The sequence below is a fragment of the Oratosquilla oratoria genome, chromosome 2, assembly GCF_046742065.1.
Source record: "Oratosquilla oratoria isolate Oo_2021 chromosome 2, ASM4674206v1, whole genome shotgun sequence".
Taxonomy (NCBI): domain Eukaryota; kingdom Metazoa; phylum Arthropoda; class Malacostraca; order Stomatopoda; family Squillidae; genus Oratosquilla; species Oratosquilla oratoria.
Genome location: NC_134778.1, coordinates 65903184 through 65929043, shown reverse-complemented (window position 1 = coordinate 65929043; position 25860 = coordinate 65903184). Strand labels below are relative to the sequence as shown.

The following is a 25860-nucleotide window of genomic DNA, read 5'->3' as shown; positions in this document are numbered from 1 at the left end:
TAAAAATAGTTTAGATAAAATGAGATATGAAGACGGGACCCTACGAGCATAGCTCCCCTTCCCGTAAAATACAACTAGGTAAATACAACTAGGTAAATACACACACACACACACACACACACACAAATATATATATAAATATATATATATATATATATATACATATATATAAACTTATTTATGTATACATGTATATATATATATATATATATATATATATATATATATGTATGTATGTATGTATACATGTATATATATATATGTATACATATATGTATATAAAATTATATATATATATGTATGTATGTATGTATGTATGTATGTATGCCGAAAAAAACACAAGGAAAATAACAGAAACGAGACCGAGCGCTTTTGTCTATTCAGACAGTTCGGGCTACAATTTTCTTAATAATAAAATTATCCAATTTATTCAATCCATTACTTAAATCTAAGTGATTAACAAATGTATCCTTGACCAGACTGGACTCTATGATATTTCTATTCAAATATGAATTACTGTTAACAATTACTTTAGCTTCCTCCCAATTAATGCAATGGCTTAAATCCCTCAGGTTAACAAATATCGCGTTAAGACTTATGTTGCCTTAATCTAACAATTAATTCCTTTCCAGGAACACTATAAATTCGTTACCCGAAATGTGGCAACCAGGAAGATGACAGTCTCAACGCTCAAGCTTCCCAGCTTTTCGCAACTGAGGGCAGAACAGCATAACCAACACAGCGCTCGCAGATGTCATACGTCGCTCCCCGCTCCAGCACACTCAACAAGCGCCCAGCAATCTTCGCCGGCCGGTGGCGGCGAGGAGACTTTTCTCCTTTGCTGTTGCCGGTCTGGCACAGACCGACCTCTTCGTTGACGTCGGCAGCCGGGTTTACACCAAAGACAAATACACACATTTCCCAAGTCACGTAATTCTCTGTTTTCAGAGTTGTGCTTGGATGAAAAGAGATACACGCACACTTGCTCGCTGGCTTAGCAGAGGCCCACAATTCAACTCTAATTCAGAGCCCTTAACTCTTCGCCGGCTGGTCGCGGGAGAGGAATTAGGGAACCTCTCTTGTCGTCCGGCCCCAACCCACGCCCTGGCCTCTTCGCTGACGCTGGCGAGCTGGTTTACACTTCTGACATTTACACACAATTCCCAAGTCACGTGTTCTCTGCTCTCAGAGTTGTGCTTGGAAGGAGAAAAATAAAACAACACCTGCCCGCCTGCCCCCCTCGCACCGCCATTGGCTCCACTCTCCTGACTACGCTTCGGACATCGCTCGCTCATCGCTCAAGCCCAACCTGGGGCTAAACAGGAACGCTCATGCCCAACCTGGGGCTAATCAGGAACGCGCTCTTTACACGCGGGAAGTGAACTCTACTCACTTCCCGTAAAATACATACTCACACCTCTCACGAACATAGCCACGCCCCACGCACAAACATCTACACGTACTTTTTCTTCGACTAAAATTCGCTTCCTTTCTAACATTCTCTTGTACTACATCTTCTCATTTCAGTTTAACTCCCACTAAAGATTTTTCCGTTTTTCCACCTTTCTCTACTACTACGCCTCCTACCATTTTCTCAACTTTTGGTAATTCTAATCCCAGGCGTCGGCGCCGACATCCAAGTTCCCTGCCCATTTCTCCTGAGCCACGACCACCAACCGCCCCTAATCGCTAACGAAAAAACGCACTGGCAATAGCCCTCTTTTATACACTACCATCTTTTCATTTTCTTACATTCTTCCCCTCCCACAAAAACCGATCCCGCACGAGCGGGTGGTCTTACCTAGCAAGTCGCAAGAACAGCTTCTTCAGCAGCAACAGCAACAACTCGACTCGTCCAAGACCTCTCCTAACACCGGATCGGGGACGTCCATTTCCAGACCTTAGGCTGACCACATTCTCGCCCGATTCGCTGAATAAAGAGAAAGATAAAGACCACCGAGTTAGTTTCCTTCCTTGGTTGTCTTTCATACCAGAACACTACAGTTGCAATCCTATAATTGTACTTTCTTTTCGCAGATTCTCTTTATGAAAATAACCTAAATGTAACGACGACACTAATGAGAAGTTAACTTACTACAGACGTGTTTCGGTGTTTACAAATTAATGGTTCATTTGCTCTGGTTGGCAGAGGCCAGCGAAACTGTTACCGTTTTGTTCTTCAAATGTTTCACACAATTGTTTTCGATCTTGTGTCTCTATATTATTACTTTTTTTAGTTTTTGTTTTTATCATTTCCCTTATATTCAATTTAAATACTTTCACTCATATATATATATATATATATATATATATATATATATATATTTATGAAAATATATATATATATACATATATATATATACATACATATATATATATATATATATATATATATATATATATATGAGTGAAAGTATATATATAATACGTGTGTGTGTTTGTGTCATTATGACATTTGGAATTACACTCTCTTACTAGGATTCGAACCCTCGTCTGTGCGGCTTGTTTTTTATAAGACGAAGGCCGTACCATCGTGCCTCCCCGACCCTTCAAAATTGAATGACTTAGTCCACGGCCTGTTGTTCCACCGAGGGTACCTGGGTGAACACTGCACTGTATTGTATCAAATCCTTTATGCAGGCTAGTCCTCTGACAAGTGTCTTTATGTCATGACATTTGGAATCAAAATCTCCTATTGGTATTCAAACCTTCGTCTGAGCGGCTTGCTTTTTATAAAACGAAAGCCGTACCATCGTGCTACCACGACCCTTCAAAATGGAACAACATAGTTCACGGAAGACTATACCCGTTGCACTGAGAACTGGCCGTTAGGGCGGAGCACTGGGAGTTCCCCTGTGGTGCCACATCTAATCATTTTATAATTTTATTTTATTTTATAATTCTATTTTATAATTTAATAATGTTGCCTCATATGATTATATTATAATTTTTTGTCACACACCACCACTGAGGTAAAAATCAAAGCAATGTTTTCTATACAAAGGTTTCGTTTCTTCAAGTCTAGACATGGCATATGGAAAAGAGAGAGCGACGTTGCCGCTACATCTAATCTCTGGCCCCGCCCCCCTCACACTGCATTCAGAAAACATTGCATCCACACGCACGTTCTCGCCATGGATGCCCATGTGTGGCAACACCGGGAAATCTCCTAGCCCCGCCTTATCGGTCATTTCTCCTTGCGCTGACTATAGCCTGTATAAAGAATTTGATGCAATACAGTACATACCATGTTCACGCGAGTGCCCTCGGTGGAATGACAGGCCGTGAACTAAATCGTTCATTTTTGAAGGGTCGTCGTGACACGATGGTACGGCCTTCATATAAAAAGCAAGCTGCTCAGTTGAGGATTTGAATCCCAGTAGAATTTAAATCCATATATATATATATATATATATATATATTTCTGTATTTCTAATTTCCTAATATGGCAACCCTTGGCATGATAAGTAGTTGATGTACTTTGTTGCATCTATGGTTTCTCCTGGAAAGCTGGGTCTTCTCTTGGAGTGGATTGTGTGTCGGGGTGGGTGGGATTGTGGTGGACTGGAGGGGGGAGGGATGTGTAGGGAGTTCTTGTATTGTAGGTGCTCATTTAGGTGGAAGCATTGAGGGGATTTGTCTTTGGATTGTAGTGCTTCTGCATATGCAGCTCCACATCTGATCATCCTGGGTTATCCTCATCTGTGGGCTGCTCTAATTTGATGCACTCTGAATATGAGACAGAGGATTTCTTTTTCAAATTGGTATACTGTAAATTCTGAGGATGATGCATGGAGTTTGTACATTTGGCTGGGTTTGAGCATGGGATACCATTTGCAGGGGTTGAGCAACGTACAACCATGCCTTCTAACCAGCAATATCATTGCATAATGCAGGATTTCTTAACCTAGGATGTTGAAATGAATTTTACAGGGTGTTGGGAAGTGCTGAAGACATTGCAGTACTTCATTTTCCTTTATCCTGCTAGTAATCTGATGTTAACAAGAGTTAGGGGTGATAGACTTCAGACCTGACTACTACAGGGGCGGTAGGGTTGGAGAATGTTAAGATATGCTGGTCTCCTGTGTCCTATGCATTGGCAGTTGAAACTGCAGCATGGTGCATGGTAGTACCTCTACCTCATATCTTAAGTTCTTATGTAACCTACATATATGTAGGTTGGAAGTTGTAGTTGAATGAAGATCATTATTAGTATGGAGGTATAAATCTTTATAATATTTTTGGGAATGGATGCTAAGAGGAGACTGTATGAAGGAGTGATTGTGCCAACAGCACTGTATGGGGCAGAAACATGGAACATAAAGAGAGGAAGAGAGAAGGGGTTTGAATGTGTTTGAGATGAGGTGTCTGAGAAGTATGATGGGGGTTACTAGGCTAGATAGAGTGAGAAATGGGGAGGTGAGGAGGAGAACAGGGGTGGAAAGGGAAATGGGAGATAGGGTTGATGAAAGAATATTAGGATGGTTTGGACACATGGAAAGAATGAATGAAGAAAGACTACAGTAGTAAAAGAGGTATGGAAGGCAGATGTGGAGGGAGTGAACATGAGGGGACGTCCTGGGATGAGATGGATGGATGGGGTGAAGGGGGCTTTGGGGAAGAGGGAAATGTCTGCTGAGGAAGGACAGGAGAGGACAGAAGATAGGGGTGAATGGAGAATGGTTGTATATGGATGATGTTGTGATGCATGAGGTGGAATGGGTGAGGGGATGGGGGGTGAGGTAGTATGTGTGAGCAAAATTTGACACAGCCCAAAGGGATTTTTCCCTGTCTTCTCATTTTATGCATGGGGGATGGAGAGGGGGGGGTCACCGATTTAATGAAGGGGCTTTGCTGTGGATGTGCTGTGACTTGCAACACTACCTCTGACCCTGTGCAGTGGACAAGGTGCAGGGATGACCTATCATCCAGGAGGTGCTAAGATAAGAGGGAGGGTGGAGGGGAGTGGAGTGTATTTAGGGATGGAATGGTTGGGAATGATTTTATGCCTTTTTCTTTTTGGCTACCTCCCTTGAAAGGGGGAAAAGGCATTGGTATATGTATGTATACTACTTTTTTCATTATTTTTCTGTGTGGTGTCATAATGAAGGAATATGGTCTATTTCCACACTGGCATTACATGGTTTATGTGGTGTTGTTTGCTTTGGGATGTTTGCCTGCCAAGCTTATTTAGGCTTTGATCTTGCCATAATGAGCTCTTGATTCTAATTTTGTTGAGTTTCTTCCTGAGGCCACATATTGTCCCCAGATTGATCATATACTTTCATGGGGCACTTCTTTGTTATTTATCTATTCATAGTAGATCTGTGCCTTGGTTTTCTTCATAATGTAAAGAAAAACAGCATAATTTACTTGTATCTTTATCAAGTAATATACAAAAGCAGAACTGTATGTAGAAAACTTGAAGATCACTGAAGAAAGCATAACAGATAAAAAAAAAATAATAATAAATACAGATACTTGTACCAGATGGGTTCTAATTTGCACTTATGAATTTAGAAAATTTCTCATATAACATACATACATTACCGAATACAAATAATGTAAAGCTAGTGAAGTATATGTAGTATTTCTAAAATAAAAGTTTTCCTGTTACCTTCCAATATAATATATTTAATGTGAAGGTACTATGGTATTATGATCTTTATGAACAAAGATACCTAACAACTGTAAATAATAAAATAATTTGTATTCCAATATGCAACAGTATATTATTAAAATTGTAAAAACATTATTACTGGTTGTCTGGACTCTAAGACAATACAATCATTAAGAAAACAAAGTCCTCCACTTACATTTCAAATAATGACTTCCATAAAAAAAAAAAAAATCAATCAATTTCAGTTTCATCATTTGGAATAATTACACCTCATCTCTTGTTACATTTTCTTTTACTCTTGGTGAGCCCTGAACCTGAGGAGATGTTTAAGTTATATCAGGAAGCACATAATATGCTAAAAGCATGTCTTTAATTCTTTCAATATTGGTAGAAGAATACCCCACTATTCAGTTTTAAAAGCCAAAAAATTTATTCTTTCAAAAATTAAAATTAGGGAACATTTTTGCAATCCAAGTACTCTGCTTCACTTCTCTCAATTTGAAATTGCTTTGATATCTCAGTATTTGCAATTCAATTGGTCTTTCAGGTTTATAACCCTATCAGATAATGGGGTAATTCTGTATCAATATATCTATTCCAACAAAATGACAATTTAGTATCACAAATGCTTCCTGTTGTACTGCTTGGGAAACAATTTAATTGTGCTTCCTTCCATCCTATATCAATCCCAAAGGTCCTTCATAAGTACTGATACAAGGCTTTGAGAAGTGAAAGGGTAAAATGATAATGTATGATTGTGTATGTGTGTGTGTATTTACCTAGTTGTATCATATGGGAAGGGGAGCTATGCTTGTGGTGACCCATCTTTGTATCTCACAACAGCTAATTTGTTCTTAAATTCATGTATGGTGTTTGCACACACTATTGTTTCATCCAATTTGTTCCAGACATCCACCACTCTATGTGGAAAGCTGTTTTCATGTCCCCCTTATTTTCCTTCTATCCCAATTTAGTAAGTCTTCTCTGTCAAGGACTTCCATGCCTCTCATGATTCTGTAAATGGCCAACAGATTCCCTCTTTCTCCTCTTTGTTCCAGGGTTGGTAGTTCCAGTTTAGACAGTCTTGAAAGTGTTGAGGCCATTTTTTGTTGTTGCTCTTTGGATTCTTTCTATTTTCCTTATATTCTTTTTTGTACTGGGTGTCCATAGTGTCACTGTGTGCTCCAATCTTGGTCTTGTCAGTGTGACTAGTATGTATGTATGTATGTATGTATGTATGCAGGTATGTGTGTGATTCATAATGGTCTTGGACCACTGTTGGACTCATGATCAATAGTTATTACCCTCCCAGATATGAGCTCAGAGCTCATATATGACTGGTCTATGGGTAATGCTGTGATCTTACACACACACACACCCAACTCCCTGCCCATGAGAGCTGGAGTAACTGCTCGCAGCACAATTATTTTAAAATGATTTCAGCCCTGGGCAGGTTACAAATTTGGACCACTAGAGTAGCAGTTACCAATGCTACCACTATGCCATCGAGCTGTGTGTTTGTGTGTGTGCATTATGTGTGTGTATGTATGTGTGGTGTGTGTGTATCAAGATTCCAAGCTGTTAAGGTGTTACCTTCCATATTCTTCTCTTTAACACTTAACGAAAGAATCCACAGACTTGTAGCTTTTCCTGTAAGACCTAACCATTATCTCCATCAGTCTTTAGACTAACTCTTATCTAAAATAGACTATCATTCTCAGAATTATATAAAATACAATATATCATCTGTCTTGCTGTATTGTCTCTGACCTGAGCTGTGGGTGGGACACAGCGATGACCCTCCATCCACAAAGAGCTAAGATGGAAGAGACGACCACTGGGTTTTTGGATGGGTGTAGGATGGGTGAAGGGTGGGTATACATTTTGACTTGGCCAGCCCCCCCTTATAAAGGGGAAGGGGCCCTTCTGTATATGTATTTATGTACATACACCTCTAAGGCACACGGTGAGATACACAGACTAACAATAACAATAATAACAATGACTGTTGCCTCTAGTTTCGCCAAACCAGACACCCACAGCTTCCCAGTGGCTGGTAAGAGTCTTCAGGCTCTCTCGCTGATCTCCCTGGGACAAAATGCCGGAGTGCTGTCTGTGTTATATGAATGTGGTATTGTCTTTATGGAACCACATCTTTGTAACAGGAGGGGAACAGTTGCTGATTGTCAGCTCTCCTTCGGCAGATAAGTGGAGGAAGTAAATCTGAAGCAGAGAGAGCGTTGGGCCCCATCCAGATGAAGGTTAAAAGGCCACTGATGTGTAGCAGAAAGATGATGATTCTCCCTTGCTGAACCATCACTGGGAGGCATCTGTCATCCTCTCAGGTGTAATAAGGTCTTCTACAATTGATCTGAGCCACCATCACCTACTTCTTCTTTGATGTAGACAACTGGAACTGGATAAAATAAATAAATAAATAAATAATAAAGAATAAATATATATATATATATATATATAAATATATATATATGTGTGTGTGTGTGTGTATTTACCTCTCACACCACCCCATCCATGTGCAAGTTGAACAGTCAGGGCGACATAACGCATCCTTGACAAAGTCCCATCTTTAACTTGAACCACTCATTCTCTCCATTTCTAATCCTGACACATGCTCTACTACTCTCATAAAAACTCTTGACAGCTCCTAGAAGCTTTCCTCTTATCCAATATATCCACAAAACCTCCCACAGTGCCCTCCTGTCTAACCAGTTGTAAACCTTTTCCAGATCCATAAAAGCCCAAAAAACATCCTTCCTCTTTCCTATAGCTTTCTCACATATCTGTCTTACCACAAATATCTGATCTACACAACCTCTACCTGTCCTAAATCCACACTGTTCCTCACCAATTACTCCTTCTGTTCCTCTCCTAATCCTCTCAATCAAGATCCTCCCATACGCCTTCCCTACTACACTAAACAAACTAACCCCTCTGAAACTACTACATTCACACTTGTCCCCTTTTCCCTTGTAAAGTGGAACTATACAGGCACTCCTCCAATCCTCCGGCACTCTACCCTCTCTCCAGCAATCATTAAATAACCTCACCAGCAAGTCCACCATCATTGTACCTCCTTTTTTTAGACATTCTGCATGGCATCCATCCAGACCAGGTGCCTTACCTGCTTTCATCATCTTAACAGCTCTTCACTTCATCCTTCCTTATTTCTCCTCCTTTTTCCTCATTCATCACGGTCATTTTCTTAGCATTTCCCACTGCAGCTATCTTTCCCTCCCTACCCTCCTTCACATTTAGCAACTCCCTAAAATATTCTGCCCATCTTCCCCTTACTGCCTTCTCTTCCATTGGAGATGGTTAAAGAAAATGGAGAAAAGTGGGAGGTGAGCCAGCTGTCGTTTGCAGACGACACCGCACTTGTGGCAGGATCGGAGGAGGGATTGAGGAAGTTGGTGACAGAATTTGGGAGTGTGTGATAGAAAGAAAGCTGAAGATAAATGTGGGTAAAAGTAAGGTGATGAGATGTACAAGGGGTGAAAGTGGCAGTAGACTGGAAGTGAGCATTAAGGGAGAGCGACTGGAGGAAGTGGATAGTTTTAGATACTTGGGTTCAAATGTGGCAGGAAAAGGTGGAGTGGAAGTGGAGGTAGAATGTAGATTGAGAAGCGAGTAAATGCCTTGGTGGATTAAAGAGTGTAATGAGGAATAGACATTTGGGAATGGATGCTAAGAGGAGACTGTATGAAGGAGTGATTGTGCCAACAGCACTGTATGGGGCAGAAACATGGAACATAAGAGAAGAAGAGAGGAGTTTAAATGTGTTTGAGATGAGGTGTCTGAGAAGTATGATGGGGATTACTAGGCTAGATAGAGTGAGAAATGAGGAGGTGAGGAGAACAGGGGTGGAAAAGGAGTTGGGAGATAGGATTGATGAAAGAGTATTGGGATGGTTTGGACACATGGAAAGAATGAGTGAAGAAAGATTAGTAAAAGAGGTATGGAAGGCAGATGAGGAGGGAGTGAACATGAGGGGACGTCCTAGGATGAGGTGGATGGATGGGGTGAAGGGGGCTTTGGGGAAGAGGGGAATGTCAGTTGAGGAAGGATGGGAGAGGACAGAAGACAGGGGTGAATGGAGAATGGTTGTATATGGATGATGTTGTGATGCATGAGGTGGAATGGGTGGGGAGATAGGGGTGAGGTAGTATGTGTGAGCAAAATTTGACGCAGCCCAAAGGGATTTCTCCCCGTCTTCTCCTTTTATGTATGGAGGGACGGAGAGGGGAAGTCGCCGATTTAATGAAGCAGCCTTGCTGTGGATGTGCTGTGTCTTGTGACACTGCTTCTGACCCAGGGCAGTGGACAAGATGAAGGGATGACCCATCATCCAGGAGGTGCTAAGATAAGAGGGAGGGTGGAGGGGAGTGGAGTGTATTCAGGGATGAAATGGGTGGGAATGATTTTATACCTTCTTCTTTTTGGCTACCTCCCTTGTAAGAGGGAAAAAGCCTTGGTATATATATATATATATATATATATATGACGTAAGCGGAATAGGAAACACAGGAGTCTTAGTCTTGAGTTTATTCCTGACTAGTCAGGAATAAACTCAAGACTAAGACTCCTGTGTTTCCTATTCCGCTTACGTCAACATGTCAGAATATCTCAATATATATATATATATATATATATATATATATACACACACACAATTCCTTAATCACTGGATATTTCATGACCACTAACACTAACTACAAGTACCTACACATGTTATAACACAATTACTATATATATAGACTTATGAATAATCAGAATACTGTATATACAGACATATGAATAATCAGGAGATAAATTCATTAGATTCCTATATCCCTAATACTCATAGTTAAGATACAATAATTAACGAGCCAGGTGCTGTGGGGCCATGGGTTTCCAACTAGTTAAATTTTATGTAAAAAAAAAAACTAATCAATTTACAAAAAGAAGAAGAAAAAAAAAATTACTTTGGGCGAATGGAGAAGGGTTGTGTATGGGTGATGCTGTGATGCATGAGGGGGTGGGGGAGTATGTGTGAGAAATAAATTAACGCAGCCTGAAGGGATCTCTCCCCGTATTCTCCTTTTCTGCATGGGGGGACAGAGAGAGGGGGTCACCAAATTAATGAAGCGGCCTTGCTGTGGATGTGCTGTGTCTTGTGACACTGCTTCTGACCCAGGGCAGTGGACAAGATGCAGGGATGACCCATCATCCAGGAGGTGCCAAGATAAGAGGGAGGGAAGAGGGTGGAGTATGTTAGGGATAGAATGGGTGGGAGTGGTTTATATGCTTTTGTTTTTTTGGCTACCTCCCGTGTAAGGGGGGAAAAAGCTTTTGGTATATATATATATATATATATATATATATATATATATATATATATATATAAACCCAGGATACTGGTATTCACTCTACACAAGACACTTCATATAGAGAACATTACAATGAAGGTGAGATGAACATGTGCTTCCAGTAGTTATAGACATGGGATTTAAGCAACAAATGGAAAACTTTAATAGAGGGTGCTATGGAAGAGAATTAATCCCCCCCCCAACCCCTCATTCTCTGTCCAGCCACTATTACACGTGTTTCAATCCCTCACCACATTCATCTTTTTTACTCTTGTATCACGATTTCTCCCCGTCTTCTCCTTTTATGCCTGGGGGACCGGAGAGGCGGGGCCGCCGATTTAATGAAGCAGCCTTGCTGTGGATGTGCTGTGTCTTGTGACACTGCTTCTGACCCAGGGCAGTGGACAAGGTGCAGGGATGACCCATCATCCAGGAGGTGCTAAGATAAGAGGGAGGGTGGAGGGGTGTAGAGTGTATTCAGGGATGGAATGGGTGGGAATGATTTTATGCCTTTCCCTTTTTGGCTACCTCCCTTGTAAGGGGGAAGAAGCCTTGGTATATGTATGTATGTATCACTCACATAGTTCTTCACTTATTCTTTTGCAACCATTCCTCATAGGCAAGCGTCTTTTCTATCACTACCACAGTCATTCAACCGTACACCTTCTTCCTCTTCATTCCACCACTCGCTACCCTTCTTCTGTTCCGACCCATTCTCTCCATCTCATGATTTCTCCACAATTTGGTATTTTATTCATTGAACCACATCCATTTTTTTCTACTTCCACTTCACCGTTTTCTTTCACTTCATCTCGTGTACTTTTCAGTTTTATCTTGGTATTTCTTGCCCTGTCTCACCCTCCTTCACATCTCTTTCAACACCTGTTTCCTCTATTTCTCCACCTTACATCCACTCTCAGGGAGCTCGCTGGCTGAGCGGGTTAGGACATTATTAATTGCGGCAAAGGTCGAGGGGATGGCGGTTCAAGTCCTGCCACCGGCAAAATTGAACCAAGGGCATGGTTCATTAAATTCCACGCTACAAAGTCCTCTGTAAGGGGAACGGGTCCTAGCCTTCCGATGGGAGGAGTTTGTGATGTTAAACCATATCATCATCATCATCAAACATCCACTCTCAAAAATCCTGATATCAATAATCTCTTTGCAATATCTAAACATGTAGTCTTATCTGTCATCTCCTTTTCCACTCCCACTTTCCTCCTCACCTCCTCTTTTGTCACTCCATGAGGAGCTAAGATGAGAAGAAGGAAGGGGTGGTAGAGGGGAGTGGAATGGGTGGGAGTAGGCAAGACATGCCTTTGACTTGGCTACCCCCCTTGTAAGGGGGAAAAAACTCTTGCTATAGAAAACAAGACAGAAAAAATGTAGACTTGGAAGCCATCTTGCTTATTGAGCAATGTTCGATAACATTTTACCCTTCATACAAACTGCTCTGGCATATTCTGAACGAGATCCAAAATACTGGATCAATAGTAGTTTCACCCAATCTAATTACCCAGGTGTGCTTTCGTGGTCATAGGTTATGCTAGTAGCACACCACTTCTTCATAATTTGTCATCTAATTTGTATACAATTTCTGTACATTTTGAGTACACAAGCTCTACTACTCTATTCCAACAAAATTATAATTTAGTATCATAAGCTCTTCCTGTTGCACTGCTTGAAAAACAATCTAATTGTGCTTCCATTCTACGTAAATCCCATTGGTCCTTCATAAATACTGATACAGGTGTTGAGACAGCAGCTTTGAGAGGTGAAAGGTAAAATGATAATGGTAAGGTACTTGGATTAGATGGTTATCATGTAGAGTGTCTAATGGAGTGGTTAATGTGGAATGGCTGGTGAGATATTTTAATGTGTACCTACATACATATATACCAAAGGCTTTTTCCCCCTTACATGGAGGGTAGCCAAAAAGAAAAAGGCATAGAAATCACTCCCTTCCATTTCATTTCCCATATATTCCACTCCCCTCCACCCTCCCTCCTATCTTGGCACCTCCTGGATGACAGGTAAACCCTGCATCCTGTCCACTGCCCCTGTCTGGGGTATTAGCTGCACGTTATCCCTGCATCCTGTCCACTGACCCCATCTGGTGTATTGGCTGCATGTTATTGTAACAAAGTAGCATGCAGTTGATACTTTAGGGTCTATATGGGGCACCCCTACGGACCAGAGCCACACATTATTTTGTCTGATAGAGGAAACTGTACATAGAGAAATGATGACACTTTTATACTACGACTGTCCCTCCGTTATGATGTCCCCCCAACCCCTTGTTACTGTCCTGTACCATTTCTCTGAATATCCATTTCCTTTTTTTGCCTACCTACCCTGTGGTGAGGGCAAAAGAATACTGCCACCAAGTGTTTCCACTTGAGTTGTAAAAGGTGACAAAAAAGGGACGAGGGATGAGATTAGGAGTCCTACTACCTGTAGCACCAAAAGGGGACATTCCTAAAAAAGAGAGTAAAGAAAGTATGTCTACCTAAGGGAATAAAATGTGTCACTGAACTGAAGGAATGCATACACAGTAGTTTGAGAAGGATCAGTCTGTTCAGTGTGCAAAGTGAATTTCTGATTATAATCTATACAGAAAAAAATATGCATACATATATATATATAAAGACATCCAACACATGTGAAATTCTAACTTACATGGTTTCACATTATCATAACCTACTGTGCCCTTTTGCCATCCACGCTTCATGCGAAAAGAGCGTAGTGATTGACAAGTGCTAATCTTTTTACTGTTGCCCTTGTCTGATTTTGTACTGTGTCTGCAAAATAAAAAATAGTTTAATTGATTTAACTACCAATTAGTCACACTTTATGCATAATCTAAAGTTCATGGAATTAGTACTAAACAACTGAGTGATAATATACTATTGAATAGACCAGAAATTTCTTTATTATTGAATAAGCTCTTCTGTACTTTTTCTCATGACTCTTAGTTCTTCTTTAAGGTGCTAGGAAAGTGGAATGGCAGTTACAAAGTCCAGTTTTCAAAATGTTGTGGAAAACCATGACTTACTATGTACCTACCCCAACTTTCAAAATTTTAATCTAATTTTTTAATACGAGAACAAAATCTTGGGAAGTTTACCAATCCAATCATACAGACTCTTGTCCTGTATCTTTGAGAACCTCCCTTATATGGTGGAAAAAGCTTTTGGTAGATAGAATAAATCTCTAAAATGACCAGAATTATGGGTTCCAACATTTTGAAAACTGAATTACATATAATGCAATTTTTTATAATTTCCTTTGCATCTCTACACCAGACAGTTCACATGAAGCACAAAAAGTATGTGAAAAATGACAAAGAAAGAAGGCAAATCTACCTTTCATTAACATCTTTGGTTTTAGTTGTGAGAACTAGAACTTCACTATCTTCTTGATGACTTTGTGTTTTTTCCATAGCAAAGTTCAGCACTTCCAGCTGTGCCATTGCTTGTTCCTTTTCTAAGATCTGCTTCCCTTCCTCACCCTGGCTCTTTTCACCTCTCTCCTCAAGTTTTCTTCTCTTTGTAAAATCAAACTGTTTCTCTTTTTCTGTCAATGTAGGTGAGTCAGGCTCCAAACCCCTGGAAACAAAACAAAATTGACAAGCCAGTTAATAATGCAATGCTGAATAAAACTCGACTACTGTGTGGACTGAAAAAGCACATATAGTAATAATAATTGTTGCCTTGAGTTCCAACGACTGGAGACCTACAGCTCTGCAGTAGTCAGCCTGAAACCTGATGCCCTCCCACCCGACTTTCTGGGAGGAAACACTAGACCAGGGGTTCTCAACCTGGGGTTTGTGGGATGGTTTACTGGGGGGTACTTGGATGACTACCGAAAGATTACTAAAACATTTAAATCTGTAGAGAGAGAAAATAACTGTTACATAAGTGTTTTCGGGGATGAAATGGGTGGGAATGTTTTTGTGGCTTTTTGGCTACCCCCCTGGTAAGGGGGAAAAAAGCCTTGGTATATATATATGTAGGTACATAAGTGCAAACTCATGTCTTACAATTTGAACCATTTGATATCCAGTGCGATACCAATATATATTCAATTAGTCTTGATATATTACCATTCTATATTCTGTGTCAGGTTAATTGGGGTACGGGTTGATGGTCTGATGACTCTTGGGGTACGTAACAGGAAAAAGGTAGAGAACCCTTGGACTAGACGTCCATTGTGTTGTATTAGTGTAGGTATTTCTGCAACTATTAACCAGGAAGCAGGGGCGGGAAGCAGTCACTAGCTGTCAGCTATCCTTATTTGTAAAATTGGAAGAAAGGCAGTCAAAGTTTACAGAAATCAAACTTGGGTCTAATCCCAAGAAGCCTTCCCTCTCAAGGCTGCTCCTTGAGAGGTGCATGTGTGTGCCCAAGGTCTATCAGTACAGCAGGCAAATTGTTTACTCATTAAATTTTGTTTCTTGTTATTCTAAACTCTTAGTTATATGAGTAGAAGTATCAGGTAGCCCTCTGCAGAAGCAAGATTTAAAGTCTGTGTGGAGCACAGCTTTTAAGAAGATGGTGGATGAATTAAATCACCTTGTGGCAGCCTGTACAGGTCACGAACAGCAGTGAAGGAGTTGGCCAAGATATGTTGAACCTTTTCACTGTGCAGCATATTCCCTTTAGCCGAATCAAGCTGCCTGGCAGCAGCCAGAGCAATGTATAAATCATGAATGTCAATACAAGAGTTGAACAATTTGACCGATGTCTGATGTGTTGTACTGGTGTGGGTATTTCTGCCATTCTTTAACAGGAAAAGAGGGAGGGAAGCAGTCATTGGATGACAAAGATAAACTTTGAGCTTAGGTACAGATATGTCAGCTTCTCTAAACTGCAGTAGATGGGTGTATATAGGCATGTGTTAGTGTGTGTGTGTGTGTGTGTGTGTGTGTGTGTGTGGAAATCAGCCAGAGGAAGAGGATTCTCTCCAAAATTCCTCTTACTGGACCACCACATGTAGTTGATATTCCAGAGTCTGTTTTGGATTGCCCCTATGGATTTAAGCCACACATTGTCTGAATTCATCAAATTTCTACTCCTATAGCGAAGATGAGATGCTTTTGTGCTACTGCTGTTACTCCTTCATACTGTCCCCTATTCTTCACCATTAAGTGAAGCAGCCTTGCTGTGACTGTGCTGTGTCTTCCTGCATTGCTTCTGACTCAAGTGGTGGGCAGTTGAAAAGGATGACTCTTTATCCACAAGGAGCTAAGACGAAAGGGGGGAAAGGGTGGTGGGTGTGTGCTTTTGACTTAATTACCTCCCTTATAAGGAAGAAGACGACCCTGGTATACAGATATAGAGAGACAGATAAAAAATAATGGCATAAGAGGGTCTGAGAGGAAATCTCCAACCAGAACCTTAGTTAGCGAGTCATTAATGAGCATGAATATAATACAGATGAAAACAAAAGGGTAAAGGATAAGGATAGTTAAGGCAGGTCCCATTTACTGAGCATCTGATCAATGAGAATCCACACATATGAGATCTTGAAATTTGTACCGGTGTCAGTTTAAAAAGCACATCAAATCTCAGCTTACAAATATCAATTTGATCATTGCAACACAAATATCCACTATTAGCCAACTGATCAGAGGAAGCTGAAAGTAAATGCGGGCAAAAATATGGTGACAAGATGTATAGGGAATGATAGTGGAGGTAGGTTGGAAATGAGATTAAAGGAAGTGAGGTTCGAGAAAGTGAAGAACAACAATGATCCTCAATCCACAATGTGTTAAGATGGGATATAGGGTTTGTGGGTGGGTGTGAGATGGTTGTAAGGTGAGTGTATACTTAGACTGCCCATTGCCACTTATAAGGCCTTTTGCTATATTATGCAAGCTTGAAAGCCATGTTCTGCACAGACTATAAAACCTGCTCTTGTTAAGGGTGACTGGGGCTTTGCTCCATAGAGCCAAGAGTTCAAAATAATAAAAAACAATATTGAATGAGTAAACAATTTATTGGAGTGAACAATAAAACCTATAACTATTACAATAAATCTGAGATCAACTTAAGGCAGCAGGTTGTCCAATATTCTTGGTTTTCCAATCGGGTGTGAGGATGGATCATTTTTTGTCATTTCCAACTCTTGAATATCTGACACAGAGCTGACCGTGACAAAAGCACGATTTCAATTGGTGAATAACAACCATCTTCTATGACTGTCCCTGGGATTTATTGTTGAATATTACAAAGCTGCCTCTTACTGGAAATTGAAGTCTCTTGAATTCAAAGAGGATGTCAGGTAGGACCAAAGGTTTTCTTGAAATGAAAACAGTTTCTCCTCTACCTTGCAGTTATATCCAATAGCATGGATTGGCTACAGACATCAGTTTCTACTGACCTGACCCTTTTCTTCCTTATGGCATCATCCAGCCGTCTCGCTTTGACCTGGGCATCGCTTTCGGCCGCCCTGGCCCTCCTCTTCCTCAAGGCATCGTCCAGCCGTCTTGCTTGAAGCTGGGCTTCACTTTCGGCTGCTCGGACTCTCCTCATCCTTTCTGCACTGGCAGCCCTTCTTCTGGCAGCCTCTTCCGGAGTTTCAGCAGCTCTTCTTTTTCTCATTCGAGTAGCAGCTTTGGAATTTGGGGGTGGCTTTTTTATGTCTCTATCAAAGAGCATTTTAAACAGTACAGTTAACAAATATGGTAGAATATAAAAAAAGAATTGTTACAATAGAAATGGTTATATGGAGGTAATGACTGAAATCTTAGGGGGTGGTCGGTTCCAAAGAACGGTGATGTTCTATGGAATGGGGAAACACTGTGGGATGGAAACCAACAATAAAGGAAGAATCACAGTAAGAAAAGATCAGTTTTCTGCTCTACACCAATTCTGAAGTGTGTTTCTGATGAGGGCTACCAAGAATTTCAACCTGTGCATGAGTTTTGAATGGTAAAAAAGGAATTTCATGAGTAAACAATTTGCTGAAGTTGATCTATGTATATAACAACAGGCTTCTTCCCCCTTATAGGGGAAGTAGTCAAGTCAACATATACACCCAACCCCACCCATCCATCTCATATTTCCCTTTAACCCCTTCCATACGGTGCCGCATACGTAGGCGGCATGAGGAGCAAGTGGATATGCGAGGCTGCCATATCAGCGTCTTGATTATATTTATTGTAGTTGCCCGTGCATAATGACATACTCTCTAAACTGTCTTCATCACATTTTCTATGGTTATCAAAATTCACGGGTGAAAGGGAGATCGATCGATATAAGCGGTGACTATATTTTATGATGCGAGTATTATTACGACACATCGTACGTCTGGCAGATAATGCTGCCCGCGAGATTTTGGCCCGCAGTGAAGAGGTTAATCTTAGGTCCTTGTGGATGAAGAGTTATCCCTGTTTCCAGCCCACTGCCCTAGGAGGGGGGGTCAGAAGCAATGCAGCAAGACACAGCACATCCACAGCAGGGCCAGCCACTTCTTTTACACAGTAACCCTCCCTCCTTGACCCCTCATGGAGAAAATAGAGAAGACGGGGAAATTCCCTTCAGATTGTGTAAAATCATTATCCTTACACAATCATTCTCCACTCATACCTATCTTTTACCTTCTCCCTTCCCTGCTCAACAGACATTCACCTCTTGCTCAAAGCCTCTTTCACCCCATCTATCCATCTTACTTGGGTTGTCACCTAAACTTCATTCCATCTACCTCTGCTTTCCACACTCCTTTTCCTAATTTCTCTTCACTCATTCCTTCTGTGTGCCGAAACCATCCCGATACTCTTTCATCAGCTCTATCTGCCATCTCCTTTCCACCCCAGCTCTCTTCTTCACCTCCTCATTCCTCACTCTATTCAACTTTGTAACCCATACCATACTTCTCAGACATTTCATCTCAAACACATTTGAACTTCTCCTTTCTGCTTTTCTTAAATTCCAAGTATCTACCCTATATGATGTCATTGGTACAATCATCCCTTTGTATAATCTTCTCTTTGCATCCATCCCTGTTGCCTGTTTCTCATGACACTTTCATTCCCCCCAAGACATTTAGTTCCTTCTCTAAATCTAGTTTACATCCAACCCCACTACTCCAGTTCCTGCCTCATACAACCCTAAATAATCGAACTATCTACTTCCTCCAGCCTATCTCCTTTGAGACTTTATCAATTTAAGGCTAGGTATGATAAACTGGAGAGTAGAAGACAAGACCCAATGAGTGATGCTCCTTTCCTGTACACTATAATTGGATAAATACACTTTCAATGACTCAATTATTAGGGTCCTGGTTGGCATCCCCCCCCCCCCGACCTGCTAATGCCTGAGTGCATTGTTCAAGAAAAATTCAGTGAGGAATGCCTAGTCCCTCACTCTGTCCTATTTAGCTGCCTTCTACACCATGCATGGGAAGATGGTGGCAGTGTTCTTCTCTTTCCCCCATCACAAAGGAATCAGAGATGGAAGCAGGAGACTTATAGAAGTGGTAAAGAATAGGTTCAAGGGTAAACCATTAATGAAAGACAGCAGCAGTACAAAACTAATTAAGAATAAAATCTTTAGACATGTAGGCACACTATACAACTACTGAAACATCACTGCACAACAATTTGTGATGCATTATAATGCCTTATTTGTTTAAATTTATTATACTATAAGTCAACTTGATTTGATGCAATTATGAGGGAGTATGTATGGATGATATTTTGATGCAGCCTGAAGGGATTTCTCCCCATCTTCTCTTTTCTGCATGAGGGGACAGAGGGGGGCTGGTTGCCAATTAAATGAAGCAGCCTGGCTGTGGATGTGCTGTGTCTAGCTACACTGCTTCTGACCCAGGGCAGTGGACAAGATGCAGAGATGACCCATCATCCAGGAGGAGCCAAGATAAGAGGGAGGGAAATGGGTGGATGGGAGTGGAGTATGTGGGGATGGAATGGATGGGAGTGGATTTAATGCCTTTATTTTTTGGCTACCTCCCTTGTAAGGGGAAAATTGCCATTGGTATATGTATTTATGTATGTACATGTATGAGGAGAACTTCATTTCTGGTTATGTTTTATGATTTGACGGTGGAGTTCATATCACTGTAATATGTGGATGTGATTACATGATAATGTGAGTTGTGTTAACATGTATTTACTTAATTGTAGTATACAGGAAGGTAGTAACATGCCTGGGCCCTATCTCTTGTTTTCCATCAGCATGGGTGTTTTCACTTGGCCAACCCCTTACAAAGAGGACAAGGCCTCTTTGGTATGTCTTCAATTCATGTATGGTTCTAGCCTGTGTTACTTCCTAGGCTAATCCAGAAGTTTGTTACTGGATGGAAAACTTTATTTCTTCACAATCTTCTGTCACTTACTCTACAATTATCATACCTAATAAAATCATGCTCCAAGTAGAATCCACAATGTAGATATATTAGAAAGAAAAAAAAAATAAATAAGAGCTATGTAGTGGCAAATGATGTCTTTCTACTTTTGAAAACTGTAACTTTATTCGAAGTATTGTAACTAGTTATAAAAGTGTAGTTGTTCATTCCAGCATAGTAATAAACTACAATTTCAGTGATACAGATTTTATATTAATTACAGCAGCTTTGGTGAGGAAAATTATGGAACTACCTATAAGGCAGGACAAAGCAGCTGTAGGGGACTATATAGTTTTATGAAAACGTGTAAGCAAACCTTAGTGCTCTGAGCTGTGCCACTGCTATTTCCTTCTCTGAACGACGTTGCTCTTCCTTTATCAGCCTCTTTTTTTCCTTCTTCTCAAGCCTTCTTTTCCGTGCAATTTCAAGTTCTTGCTGCCGTTTCCGTCTTTCTTCTTTAAGTTTCTCTGCTTTCAATTTCTTAAAGTGGTCATCTATATTTTTTGTTGCTAGGCCAAAATTCCAGTCTACATCTCTCAAAGCAGCAATAATTTCCTATAAATAAAGATACACAAGTATAGTATATACAGTAATCCCTCCAATCATACAAGGAACTGTTTCTATACCCCCCCTTCCTCTCGGATGAATATGAAACCATCTTCTTCAATCAACCCCTTTACTCGTTTTATATTTGATTAAGTTTGATGTTGCAAATTCCCGCTATCAGGAGACCTGAACAGTGACCCTTAAAGGGAACTTTGTACCCTGGAATTTAATGAACTATGCCCCTGGTCCAACTTGCTTGTGGCAGAGTTTGAACCACCGTCACCTCAACCTCCATCGCAAGTAGCAACCCTCCAGCCCACTTGGACACCAAACATCCCGTTTTCACATTTACCTTGCCCTACACACACATCCCTCAATTTAATGGACTGACCCCCATTTAACAGATTTCAGAAGTAGTGGTCAAAATCCAGTAACTGATAATACATTCCCAAATCCCCATCTATAGAATCACAGTATATCAAGAACATATCTTCTCAATTCTTGGAAAGTCTGATAATAATAGATTACAGTAAATATGTTGAATTTATTATACTGATCTGACCAATGTTCCCCTTTTGTCTGTTAAATCAAAGGATGGGAGCAATGGGGAATGATTAGGATACAGCAAATAAGGGGAGACATGTAGCCATGTAGCACTAGTGTCTGACAGAGGGTGAAGTAGTTATAATGGAGTGGCTGGTAAGGTTGTTTAATCTGTGCCTATGAGTATAGAAATGTACGGGTGGATTAGAGTATTGCATGCATAGTTCTGTTATACAATAAGGGAAACAAAGTAGAAATGTTGGGTAAAAGTAAATCCTTTTTGGTGCCCAATGTTTCTGAAATAGTCCCCTTCTGAGGTTTCTGGTCTTTCCTTTGTAGTAATATCACAGCCTTTACTCTTCCCACTAGGCTCACTGGCTAGTTACCAGTGCTCAAGAGCAAAATGGTGCAAGTAGTGTGAATGAGTTTATCGTGTTTTTGGTTGCCATGCAGCACCCTCTTTCAAGTCTTTGGTATATGGATGTATGTATGAGTGTCCCTTTTGAAAATTTGAACTTGTGGTGAATGCTGTACTGGATTTTACTTAATATTATATGTGCCTACATTTTGATAAAGTGGCTCAGGTGGACAACATTTTACTGTAATGAAGAAATGTGCTTCTTATTTCAAGAAAGCCAGATTTATTGAAGTTATGATGATGATTCAGTTTAATATAGTCAACTTTCCCTATCAGGAGGCTAGAATGGTGCTCCTTACAGAGGACTTTGTAGCATGGAATCTAATGAAATATGCCCATGGTCCAACTCGCTGGCAGCAGGGTCTGAATTGCCTTCACCTCAACTTCCACAGCAAGTAGCAATGCTTTCACCCACTCAACCAGCAAGCATCCTATTGAAGATACGAGACTTAAAAAAGAACCACACAAAACTCTAAAACTATGTAATCCACACTCTCATCTTACCTTTCTACTCATTACTGGAAACAGGCTTTCTAGTGTCTCTACATACTTTTCAATAATGTTGTAATCTACTAGTTCACCATCCTTCTCTTTTGCACTACTCTGGTTATTTAAGTGTGCCTCTTTTAGTACAAACTGGTCACTACAATCTTCTATATATTCCTCATGCCAACTTTCAAATTCCTGAAAGAAAACAAGACATTGTCCAAGACATTTCTTCAAACAATGTAAGTGTACATATACATGCATACATACATATATCAAAGATATAAATAATATAATAGATATACCAAAAAACTTTTCCCCTTAGAAGTGGGGTGCCCAAGATGAAGCATACATCACCCACCCTACAACCATCCCAAATCCATCTGATAAATCATTCATTGTCCTTCCCTTCTTAGCACCTCATGGACGAAGGTGTATATCCCTGTACCCTGCCACACTGCTCAGGTCAAGCACAATACAGCAAGACACCACTTCCACAGCAGGATCCAACAACTGGTCTGGTTTACCCCTGTGGTTTATATGGTGATCACCATTTGCCCCAAACCTCCCATCCACTTGTGAAATTTACTGAGCCAACAACAAGAATACTTATTTCAGGTTGCATTATTTCCTCACCCATTTATGACCACTTTCCATTCACTCCTATCCTTTGCACTCTCTCTTCCTTGTTTGACAGACATTCATGTTGCATCCAGTGCTCACTTCCCTTTGTCCATTCACCTCATCCTTGATCTTCCTCTCTGGTTCATTCCATCCACTTTTGTTTCCCATGCTCTTTTTTGCCTGGCTTTCCTCACTTCTCCTTTACAAATGCACAAACCATCCTCATGTTCTTTGATCAACCCTATCTGCCAGTTTTCTATCAACCCCCCAATTCCAGATTCTCATTTTATCCATACTTTTAAAATTCTTCATCTCAAACACATTTACACTCTTCCTTTCTGCCTCTAAACTCCAAGTCTTACTCCGTAAAGTGCCGTGTAGACATTTTTTTTGCTTCCCTGACCCTATAATCCATCTCCACCTCAACTCCTCCTTTCCCTGTTATACGTGATCCCAAATACTGAAAGCTCTCCATTTACTCCAGCCTCTCACCCTTATTCACCACCACCACAGTCCCTTGTACATATCACCTTGCTTATGCCCACAATAATAATAATAATAATAATAATCTATCTGTACATCAAAATGTTCCTTCTCCCTTATAGAAGAGTAGTTGTCCAATGTTTATTCTCCACCTGTGAAAAGGTGTTGAAAACATACCATGAACTTCCCTTCTCTAAGAGGGCTAAGAAAGAGCCTCCTTACAGATTATTTTTTGAAGCAGGGAATGTAATGGAGCATGCCTTTACTACAAACTCACTTGCTTTTGGGCAAGACACAAAGAGCTTCCATTCCTAACCTCTGCCCCAAGTAGTAATGCTACTGCTCGGCTAGTGAGCATCCACGGAACATATTACACACTTCACTTTAGCAGTTCAAGAACAGTTAGTCATGAGCTGATTCAACACACTTTCCCTACAATCAACAAGATGTCAATTACCAATATGTATCACATTCAGATTTCCATATAACTTACCTCTTTGACAACAACTGAGTAATCCTGGCTAATCTCGGTTTCTGTGGACAACCTGTAACACAGAATGCATGGCATAATTCATGGGTGAAAAGTGGTGGGCATATGTGGTCATGTACATATCTATGTGTGTATACACACACATGTATATATGTGTATATATATATTTACTAACCCTTTCCCCTTGTAACACCTTAAGCACCTATCCACTCCATAAACAATCAAAAACCATTTAACAACCCTCCCATCCCATTACCTCATGGATGGCCATTCCTCTCCCCAACCGCACCGATTATGTCAAGGGCAATACAAGGAGGCAGATCTCTTCTGTAGGGAGCCCAATTGCCAGAGTTGGTTTACTCCTAACTCTTCATCATGTCAGCCTCCACTCCTCATCCACTCAAAATAATTTAAGAAGCAAATGAAAAGAACATCCCTTTGCATTATGGCAATCTTTCATCTATTCACAATTGCCTCCATTCACTCCTATCTTAAGTACTTTCTCTATATTGTTCAATTGTTCAACAAACCACCTGTGCATCCCAAGCAATGTTCCCTCTAATTTTTTGCTGTAAGCGTGCGCAGAAATTTGCTTGTGAGCAAAATTTGCCTCCTTCTCTGAAAAAGTACGTGAGCACCCATGTTGGCATAGTCATTTCCTTTGCAATGGAAGTGCTAGAGTTACAAGAGGAAAAAAGAAAGCAATCATTGGTTTGACAGTTGGCAAGTTGCCATGTTTTTAGAGAATTATAAGTTGATGTTTGGGTGGAACTTCTTTACTGAATGGATTTTAATATCATTTGAAAACCTTGTGTGTGTGCCCATTTTTTTCTTTATGTGTGCTAGTTGTAAAACATATATGCATGCACACATGCACACAGCTTAGAGGCAACGTTGATCCAAAGCCTCCTTCATCCCATACATCTACTTTATTCTTAGTCTTCCTCTTAAGCTCACCATTCAATCTCCATTCCCAACCCTTACACAAGCTCTTACTACAAACACTGATTCATATGCCAAAAGGTCCTTCCCCTTATATGAAGAGACGCCAAGTCACAGAATATACCTACCCTTCGCTACAATCATCTATTTATAACATGGGCCTCCTTCCCCTTACAAGGGTTTTACATACATACTTACATATACCAAAAGCTTTTTCCCCCTACAAAAAGAAAAAGGCATAGAAACCACTCCCACCCATTCCATTTCCTATATATTCCACTCCCCTCCACCCTCCTCCCTCCCTCTTATCTTGGCACCTCCAGGATGACATAGGAATAGAAACAAGGGTTTTACTTGTGTAAAACCTTTGACCACCCTCAACTGACTTCTCCTTTATGCCATACATCTCCAACACATTCTACAAGACCCATCAAATCTCTCATCCACTTTCTCCAAATCCATGAAAGTAGAATAAATAAACATCCTTACCCTTTGCCAAAAACTTCTTGCACATTTCTTGCTGCAAAAACTTGATTTATGCACCCTTTTCTCCTAAATCTACACTACTTTGCCCCAATTACTTGCCCAGACATCAAAACAAGAAACCCCTCCCAAGACAAATAAAACCCACATCAACGTGACTACATTCTGGCCATCAACCTGCAGTGAAACAGTACCAACACAGAATAGGCCTGTGGCCACAGACTCAAACTGCCCTGATGCAATCACAACACACAAGACAACCACTCATCTTGCACCCCACACTAACATCACAAAATCTCCTATCAGAGTGACTTGTGAAACAATCTGGAGGCTGTTGCCAATTCCCCTGAGAATTGTGGATCTTCCACAAGAGGACCTAGGGCAATGGATTGATTGACTGATCAGCTTTTGACCCACAACTATATCATCAACCATACTTCTTAAATTTATACTGTTATAACTACAAGTAAAACATTACCACATTTGCTAA

At 40.6% G+C, this 25860-nt stretch overlaps 1 protein-coding gene across 6 annotated transcripts in view; it reads right to left on the bottom strand.

Moving 5' to 3' along the window:
* Positions 1-5368: 5368 nt before the first annotated feature.
* Positions 5369-25860, bottom strand: part of LOC143039743 (uncharacterized) — a 44177-nt gene continuing 23685 nt past the window's right edge. For 5 of the 6 annotated variants that reach the window (XM_076209992.1, XM_076209997.1, XM_076209987.1 and 2 more), the window contains 7 exons: positions 23949-24000; positions 22367-22546; positions 20672-20910; positions 17371-17634; positions 14352-14594; positions 13666-13787; positions 5369-8036 (listed from right to left, as the gene is read on the bottom strand). In XM_076209992.1, the coding sequence (XP_076066107.1) occupies positions 7981-8036; positions 13666-13787; positions 14352-14594; positions 17371-17634; positions 20672-20910; positions 22367-22546; positions 23949-24000 (1156 nt within the window). In that variant the 3' untranslated portion in view covers positions 5369-7980. The remainder of the gene's footprint in view (positions 8037-13665; positions 13788-14351; positions 14595-17370; positions 17635-20671; positions 20911-22366; positions 22547-23948; positions 24001-25860) is intronic. The other variant, XM_076210004.1, reaches the window with a different exon arrangement.